General features: G+C 43.1%; 1 protein-coding gene across 1 annotated transcript in view; it reads right to left on the bottom strand.

The window, feature by feature from the left end:
* The window catches only part of LOC122814264, a 618,831-nt gene that overhangs the window by 416,327 nt on the left and 192,414 nt on the right, over nucleotides 1–10,090 (bottom strand). The window contains exon 2 of the mRNA XM_044086858.1: nucleotides 2,288–2,314. Within this exon, the coding sequence (XP_043942793.1) occupies nucleotides 2,288–2,314 (27 nt within the window). The remainder of the gene's footprint in view (nucleotides 1–2,287; nucleotides 2,315–10,090) is intronic.

The raw sequence follows: 10,090 nt of genomic DNA, 5'->3' as shown, positions 1-10,090 counted from the left end.
TTTATTATCATGCTGAAGATTTGTGGATCTAGTTTCCACTCATGAGGGTCCATAAGGTTTCTGCTTAAAATCGTCTGCCAGAGTATTTTGTTTTCCTGGAAGGAATTGAGCTTGAAGATGTATTTGGTAAGTCAAAGCTGTGTCCCACAGTGCCATGGCTAATATGCAAAGGGGGTAAGAGTGCATGCCCCCTGCTTGTTTATATACCACATAACCGTGGAGTTGTCCATCTTTATCAGTAGTTGTCCTGGATGAAGTAAGTTCTTGAAGGCTGTCAGGGCATTTTGAACAGCTAGCATCTCTTTTTGGTTGATATATAGATGCATTTGTTTTGGGGTCCATATGCCCTGAATGCATCTTACCACCATGCATAATCTGATGCGTCTGTTGTTAAGGTATGGCTGGCGGAGGGTATAGTGAAGGCACGTCCCATGTTTTGGCGACATGCCTTTGCCCACCATAGAAACTCCTGTTGTAGGCAAGGAATGAGAGGAATCATTGTTTCCAGACTGTGACAATGTTGACTCCATAAACTTTTTAGGTACCATTGAAGTTTCCTCATATACAGTCTTGCATATGGAATCAGTAGGATGCAGGATGCCATGAATCCCAAAGCCTGCAGAGTTTGTCTTGCAGATAACTGGGTTTTTGTTGCCATCAGTTTGAAGTAAGTAGTCAGTTGCCTTTGTTTGTTTGGCATGAGGTAAGCCATCTTGGCAGTTGTATTCAAGCTTGCACCCAAGAATGTTACCTTTTGAGAGGGTACCAGTTGTGATTTCTTTTCGTTTATTGTGTACCCTAGGCATGTTAGAAGCCTTTTCACAAATGCCAGGTGTTGAAGAAGAGTGTCCTTGTTCTCTGCTTGAATGAGGCAGTCGTCCAAGTAAGGATATATTTGTATACTTCTTTGTCACAAAAAGCAACTACTGGTGCCAGGCACTTTGTAAAGACCCTGGGCGCAGTAGATAAGCCAAAGGGCAGTGCAGAGAATTGGTAATGCATTAAGTCAGCCTTGAAAAGGAGCACCTCACTGAGTACCGGCGAACCGGCGACTGGCTTAGGAGAAGCTTCGTCGTCGGTTTTGGACCTCGACTGTCTGTCTCTGTCCTTTTCTTTGCATTTTTTGTGTACTCCGGTAGTCAGATTGCTATCTACTGACATTTCTGGGTAGTTAAATCTGTTTCCAAAATACTTTGAGGCAAAAATATACCGATGCTTAATAGTGCGTTGGTTAAATCTAGCACAAAACCGGCAGCCAGGCACGATCAGGGCCTAGGCAAGGAATACAATATAAATGGAAATCCTTATGAGGTATTTGCTTCCCACAAGTAATACAATTATTAACTTTTTCTGACATTGGTATGGAGCAAGAAAAAAGTTTCCCCAACGGGGTTACTTGGCTTTAGTGAAGACTTCGGTTCTGAAACTTTAACTCGAATATTTCAGGAGTCGGCCGACCGGCACTTGTGAAATGCTTCTGCTTCGGGCACCACGCAGCAAGAAAGACTAAAGAAAATGGTGTTGGCTGCTTGTTTTATACCCCTGACGACCTGACGTCATGGAAGAGGAGACAGCAACTGACGCAGGACCCAAGACTTTGGAATTCAGGCCGACTGAGGGCAACCTGCCAGCAGATTACCCAAATGTGATGACTGCAACAGTGAAACAAGAAGAACATCTATATATATATATATATATATATCTACACACACACACACACACATATATATATATAAAATCTGTATGTATATATATATATATTTATGTATATGTGTATATTGATAGATATATACACACATACATAGAAATATGTATACGTATATACATATGTATGCATATATATATATATATATATATATATGTGTGTGTGTGTGTGTGTGTGCGCACGTGTGTGTGCATATACATACATACATATATATATATATATATATATATAATATACATATATTTAACACATCTTAATGTGTCAAGAACACAGAACAGAAATAATGCCAACAGAAGTTTTTTTACATCATGTGTAACATGATTTAACTTAGGTTTCAGTACCATACCCTTTAAGACAAGACTATGAGTGCACTTACAGCAAGGGTATGCTTTCCTTTTATATTGTTTACAGATTGTATTAAGAAGGTTCACATTTCATCATTCCAAATGTTAGTGAAAGACATAAATGAGTTTGCATCTATTACATGTTTTCTTTTCAATTACATAGCGGCACATCACTGCCTTCTACAAACGTTCTGGTACAGAACTGTAAATAACACAAATGATAAAATGTCATACGTACCAGACCTTAATGGTGGATGAAAGTCAACTGGAAAAGAAACATTAAAACAAGTGTAAATATTACTGCATTTTAAATTGTATCTCTATAGCATGTCTTATTTAGCCTAACATTGCTCAACATACTAATGGGCATATTTAGTAAATTTTCAGCTTTTGTTATTTCAGGGGAAAAACACAAATGCTCATGCAGAACATGCAGAATAATCAATGGGTAGCTGAGAATCCCAAGACAAAAGTACACCCGAGTTAAGCAACAGACTGGTTAGGCTGTATTTTGTTGCAGCACTATCAAAAATCAATGATGCTAAATTTCTTATCATATTGCTGATGGTGCTAATTTTCTTATCATATTGCAATACCTACAGCATAAAAATGATCAAGTAAGAGACTACTACACAAGGAATTCATTCATTACAGATTTTGTGTAATCATGATTCTCATTGCTTGCAGCAAATATAACACATTTTCTGCAGGAAGTAGTGGTGCAGTGGTACCTCACAGCAAGAGGTTCTCTGGTTCGATGCTGGGCTGCCTTCTGTGTGGAGTCTGCATGTCCTCCCTGCATTTATGTGGGTTTCCTCCCGGTGCTCCAGTTTCTCCCACATTTCATAGACATGCATCTGGAGCGTTTCTCCCTGGGCCTCCTCTGAAAATTGGCATCATTCCAATTTGGACTTTCCCCGTAAACAAATGTTAAATAATAAAATAAAAATTCTGCAAATTTCCAATCTTTCAAAGTAAAAAAAATGTTAATAAAATCATACAAGAAATATTTTTAGAATTTAAGCATCATACTGTTTCGGCAAACTGTTGTTTAATGTTTAAATCAAACACTCTGGCTGGCTGCAGACATGTATGGATTTGAAAGTACGAAATAAAAAAAAAAAAACCCATATAGATTGCTTCCTTTACAGCAAACAACATTTCATACATAACTCAAAGACAACTTGCTTCTAATTGGATATTGTTTGTTTGTGTCTTTTGGCTTTTCCCGGTTAGGGGTCGCCACAGCGGAACTCCGGTCCGCTAATGATTGGCAGTAGATTTTTACGTACTGGCTTGCTGGGCCTAACACACAACCTTCAACGACGGAATGCCCATTCACGCATGTCGCTACACAGAAGACACTAACTGAGAATCGAACGGACAGCGTCTAACTGTGAGGCGACAACGCTACCACATCACCACTATATGGTAAAAAAAAAAAAACTTTCCAACCATGATTTTCACAATTAAAAATTTTCTGAAAGTAAAGGAACTGTATGCATCTTTATGAAAGCCTTTTCTTACAGACAATCTGGACAGTGTCAAACTTACAGCTGGTATGAAAAACCTTATCCACTGTGGGTCAGATTCCAAAAGCTATATGCAAACAACACAGCATGTAGAAGTACAACTTCAGTGCACCAGCTGCAGACACAATTTCAGATTTTCAGAAGACATGTTGAAAACAGTCCAAGTATAGCTATTCAGTGTTAAGATAATTACAGATTTCTGCACGCCCATCTGATTCCAAAACCCATCACATGTGCCTAATATAACTTAAATACAAAACTGCAACTTCAACTCTGTTTCCAAAATCCTCGACATATGCTATACAACCTCCCAAGGAGCAGATTCTGCCATACTCTGTAAGAATGCTGAAAAAAAAAAAAAAAAAAAAAAAGAAAAATGCAACCAGCAGGCTGCAGTAATACAAGCCATAAATGAGAATGTGGCTGTGTGCTTCAGAAGGCAGTCAGACTGAGTCATAGCAAGGCATGCTGTGCTCAGACCAGCAAATAATCAACAGGTACTGCTTAGACAGCTGGTGCACACTGCCTGCAACACATGTGCCCCAAACGTCTGTACTGACCCTGCGAGCAAACGCCATCCCCCTTGAAACTAAATTGTGTCTCAACCTGGTGTACTTGCATCTGGTACATTGCAGAGTCGTATGAGGGATGCTGTTGAAGTGTCACAGACAGCTGCCAGTCATATCATGGCAGAATTCCTGGCAGCAATGTGGATGGCTACATCCACTTCACATCCACCCCCACAGAGTAGAGTACTATAATGCACCAGTTCTACAACACTGCAAACTTCCCCCATGTACTTGGTGCAACAGTCTGCATACAAACATCTCTATCCAAACACCATTATATTATGAAGAAAGCCAATCAATTAAAATGTTGGCCATCCCTGAACTGCCACAGTTTGTGCGTGTATCAGATAGCTGCATAACAAACCTCATGGCAACACACTTTGGAAGTGTCTATAATGCTGCCATATGGAGGGAAAATGTACTGAGGGCTACATTCTAGCAAAGTATAACACCTGAGGAACTACTACTGGGTAAGTACAGGAACACAGCTAGGATTTAAGCCAATAGGGTTGCCACCCTTCCGTTTTTTTTTCTGGACTATCCGGAAAACAATCTGATTCTCCGGTAGTCCGGAAAACACTTCTGTTTAAAAAAGGAAACAGACTATCGGAGTTTGTAAATCGGCTGAATTACTATGCTTTTTTACAGAAAAGCATAGTAAATCAGCCAAAAGCAGGCAGCAGGAACTGAAAAAGAGGGCGTTCCCCGCAGAGTGGTGCCATCGTGACATCACAAAATGGGCGGAATGTGGGTGGGATGGGCAGGGTTACTGGTGAAATGAGGGGTGTGGCTTCACTCCGGTTTTAGCCATGACGAAAGGTGGCAACCCTATAAGCTAAGGATATCCTTCCCAACAATATCTATGCCAACAACATGTGTGTTTACTCCCTATAAAAGGTCCACTTGAGATGTGGCTAATGACCCCATACTGTGAACCATCGAACTCTACAGAGGAGGCCTACAATAAAGGGTATGCAACAGCCAGAAATACCACAGAGCATGTGTTTGGTGTACTGAAAACTAGGTTCAGATATCAAGACACATCCCTGAGAATTGCACTGCAATACATACCTGAGAAGGCAGCACAGATAAAGGAGTGTGCCATGCTGCACAACATGCGAACTAGACCACATGGCAGTATTCCAGCTGCAGGTGTCTGAAGATGACATCCTGCAGGTATCAGAGGAGGAGCAGAAGGACATGGGGGCAGAAGACACAGGTGTACACAATGAAGGGTGCAACCACAAGAGCAGCCCCATTCAAAACAGCAGTGCCTGACCCACAGCTTTGACTTTTGACAGGCCACACATACATAAGTACACAAATTAAACACTGATGTTCTGGTGTTGCCCCACCACAGCAAAACAGATTGCATCTAATGGCAATTACCCAATGGATATACAGACTGAGCATCAGATATAACAATCATAATATGTAACATTATGAACATATACAAATCTATCACAACAGGGATCAGCAAAGCAGGGCACAACTAACACAGGTATGTATACAGACTCAGATCGTTGTATCAGTGCATGGCACAAGATATGGGACACAAATCAGTGCAACACATTTCAATCTGTCCACTATAAAAAACTACCAACAGGTAAACAACGCAGGACATAATGCCAAACTATTGTTAATATCACAAGCCAAATGTATATCACTGTAAAGTAAGGATAAAGTAATGTAAAACTGTTGGACTTACGTGGCATCAAACTTGTCAACGAACACAGACAGATGACATTGTCAATGTTCTGCACAGCAATCATCATCATCATGGGGTGATAAGGACACTATCAGACAGAGTAGATCAACTGTCTCTTACTCTGACACAATCTAGGGACCCAAGCTGACGTATCACACCACAGTCTGGTGTGCCTCTTCCACATATGGAAACACTTGGCTCAGGTTGCTCCACAGAGGAGACTGATGGGGTGAAACCAGCATGTGGAGGTGACTGAGCATGACTGTGACTTGACTGTCTGTCTGTGACTGCCGAGCCCACAGAAGACAGGCCAGTAGCAAAAGTGTGAGCACACTGGAGCATAGACATTGATGCCTGGATGGGCAAGGTTGGTTCTGCTGAGAAGAGGCCTGCCTTTCCCATCTGGCAATTAGCTAAGCAGTCAGGGCACACTGAACTCTGCCTGTACTACAGCACTGCTCTAGTACTGTAGAGACCACGGATTCTACTGACCATGCCACATATATCATACTTTATGCATGTCATGCATGGCCTTGATTGAACTGCTCACAATGGTGATGGGTACATTTTCCCTGACATGTTCTGTTATTGGACATGTCAGTTATAAAGTTTAAATTTTGGAATGCACTCCCTCTCTCTATTACTCAACTATTACTCAACTAGACTCTTTAAAAACATTTAAATTTGCAATAAAAGAACACACACAGGTGGATTATATCCTATGCAGGAGGGCCAGTCTGAAGGAGATTGGAGACTGTAAAGTGGTGAGAGGGGAAAGTGTAGTTAGGCAGCATAGAATGCTGGTCTGTAGGATGACGTTGGTGATCAAGAAGAGGAGGACAACTGTGAGAATAGTGCCAAGGATCAAATGGTAGAAGTTGAAAAAGGGTGATTGTGAGGTGCAGTTCAGGGAAGAGTTAAAACAGGCACTTTGGGGTAGTGAAGAATTACCAAACAACCGGGTAACTACAGCAGAGATGGTAAGGGAGACAGCTAGAAAGGTGCTTGGTGTGACATCTGGACAGAGGAAGGAGGACAAGGAGACCTGGTGGCGGAATGAGGAAGTACAGGAGAGTATACAGAGGAAGAGGCTGGTGAAGAAGTGGGATTGTCAGAGAGATGAAGAAAGTAGACAGGAGTTAAAGGAGATGAGGAGCATGGCAAAGAGACAGGTGGCGAACGCTAAGGATAAAGCATATGGAGAGTTGTATGAAAGGTTGGACACTAAAGAGGGAGAAAAGGACCTATACCGATTGGCTAGACAGAGGGACTGAGTTGGAAAGATGTGCAGCAGGTAAGGGTGATAAAGGATAGTGAGGGAAACGTACTCACAAGCGAGGAGAGTGTGTTGAGCAGATGGAAAGAGTACTTTGAGGGGCTGATGAATGAAGAGAATGAGAGAGAGAGAGGGAGAGAAGGTTCGATGATGTGGGGATAGTGAATCAGGAAGTGAAACAGATTAGCAAGGAGGAAGTACAGACAGAGGATGAAGAATGGAAAGGCTGTTGGTCCAGATGACATACCAGTGGAAGCATGGAGGTGCTTAGGAGAAATGGCAGTGGGGTTTTTAACCAGATTGTTTAATGAAGTCTTGGAAAGTCAGAGGATGCCTGAGGAGTGGAGAAAAAGAAGTTATGTACCTACCATAATGTTCCATGTTAGTTGTCTTCATCTCGCCTTCTTTCTTGCTGGTTGGGATCGGAGCGATCCTCGGCTCCGACTCGGCCATCTTCAATAGCTCGAGAGCTGTTTACTGGCTCGAGGCTACCCCTTATTCCATGATGCCTAGCGCTAGCTACCCAGATCTCGTTTGAAATAGCTAACCCAGACATAGCTATAGGAAGAAACTCCTCCAAACAAATGGTTAACATACCTGTTCTACTGTCTAAGTCAGTAAAGGAAACAAACCAGCGAAGACTCATCCAGTGAAAATTTGAACTCCTCTCGGTTCAAAAGGATAGGGGGATGGAGGGGGGGGACGCAAGAAAGAAGGCGAGATAAAGACAACTAACATGGAACGTTATGGTAGGTATATAACTTCTTTATGTTAAGTTGTCAATCTCGCCTTCGTTCTTGCTGGTTGGGACAGCGTCCCTAGCACCTACAATCCTGGGTGGCTCATTGGAACAGACTCTTCAGAACAGTGGAACCAAAACTAGCTCTGCCTCTATAGACCACATCCAACTTGTAATGAGAAATAAAGGTATGAGGATTTGCCCACGTAGCAGCGGCACAGATAGAGTCCATGGGCAACCTAGACTGGAATGCTACAGACGTGGCTAAAGCCCTGGTAGAATGACCTTTCGGTTTGATTGGCAAGGCTTTGTTTTTTAGCTGGTAGATAAAGGTAATGATATGAGACAACCACCTGGATAAGGTCACTTTGGAATCTGGGAGACCCTGTTTGCCCCGAGCATAGGAAAAGAAAAGTTGGTCAGACTGTCTTATATCCTTCGTCCTATGCAAATAGAAACACAACTGTCTATGAACATCCAATTGATGTAACTTGTATTCTGCCTTGTTGGTGTGGTTAGGGAAAAACACAGGTAGGTCTATAGACTGATTCAAATTGTTTTCTGAGCAGACCTTTGGAAGAAAAGAAGGATTAGTCCTCAGAGCAACCCTGTCCTTATGAAATACTAAGTATGGAGGACGGACGGATAGTGCCTGAAGTTCAGAGACACGTCTGGCTGAAGTAATAGCTATCAGAAAGAGAGTCTTCCAAGATAGAAACTTAATGGAGCAGGAAGCTGCCGGTTCAAAAGGGGGCATAATTAATGAGGTTAGTACCAAATTAAGGTCCCAAGGAGGAGGGGGATCTCTCACTGGGGGTCAAAGGAGAGTAGCCCCTCTTAGAAACGCTTTACATAGCTTATGAGACATAATGTTGGCATTAGAAAAACCGACATGACTAAATGAACCCTGACTGTAGCAGAAGCAGACCCCGAATGAAAGAGTTCTGTTAGGAACTCCAAGATCTCATGGATAGGGGCTGTGAAGGGATCTATATTTCTATCCTCTGCTCAACAAGAAAAAAGTTTCCATTTACTAGCGAAAGTCCTTCTAGTGGCAGACTTATGGGAGGAAACAATAATGTCGTGAACGGCTGGGGAAATACTGGGAAGCCTGGCTAAGGTTGGAAGTGGAGCAACCAAGTTGTGAGCTGGAGCGTTTGAAGGGACTGATGTAGCCCACCTGACTGATGAATCAGTAGGTCTGGAATCAGATCCAGAGTCCAAGGCCGCTCGAGAAGGTAATGCTGCAGAAAAGGGAACCATATCTGTCGAGGCCAATAAGGGGCAATGAGGATCATTTTGCAACCCAACGACATAGCTTTCTGAATGAGTTTCGGTATCAGGGGAAACGGAGGGAAGGCATAAAAAAGTTCCTGAGGCCAATCGTGGACTAGAGCGTCTCTGGGAGGGTGACCAGGAAGTGGAAGAAGGGAGAAGTAGCTGCTGCATTTGCTTTTGAAGGGGGTGGCAAAAAGGTTGCAGCAAGGCTGACCCCATTTGCGGAAGATCAAATCCGCCACTGCCTAATTCAAAGAACACTCGTGAGGCATGAGAATAGCTCTACTGAGCCTGTCCGCTATGACGTTGGATGTCCCAGGGATGTGTGTTGCAATCAGAAATCGTTGGGAGGAAATCACCCATTGCCAGAGTCTGAGGGCATCTCGACATAGGGGGTAGGACCTGGTTCCCCCCTGCTTGTTGATGTACCATACCACTGACATGTTGTCAGTTTGAATTGCAATGGTCCCCGAGGGAAGAGAGTCCTGAAGAGCTTGCAACGCTAGGAGCACGGCTCTCATCTCTAGGACATTTATATGCAGATGGTACTTGTGAGCCTGCCAAGTGCCCTGGATTGTCCTTCTCTGATAATGCCCCCCCCACCCTATCAGGGAGGCGTCCGTGGTCACTGTAGCAACCGGAGGAGGCTGAATGAAGGTCTGCCCTGAATCACTAGTGGGGAGACCATCCACCAGGAAAGGTGTCTTTTGCATGCTTCTGTGATGATGATCATGTGAGACATGGGAAGCTGTTGAAAGGACCACTGCGTGAACAGAAGCCACTGCAGGATTCTCATGTGGAAGTGGGCCAGGGGTATCAGAAGAATTGCCGCCGCCATAGAACCTAGAGTCTGAAGGATGTACCTGACTTGCACTCTTTTGCACTGCATGAGGACATGAACCTGCTGACGAATAGTGGACACCCTGTGCAAGGGCAGCT

This window comes from Protopterus annectens, chromosome 10.part0, assembly GCF_019279795.1.
Source record: "Protopterus annectens isolate FY-2018-M chromosome 10.part0, PAN1.0, whole genome shotgun sequence".
Lineage (NCBI taxonomy): Eukaryota > Metazoa > Chordata > Ceratodontiformes > Protopteridae > Protopterus > Protopterus annectens.
Note: the sequence above shows the minus strand (reverse complement) of the source record. Positions and strands in the feature narration are given on the sequence as shown.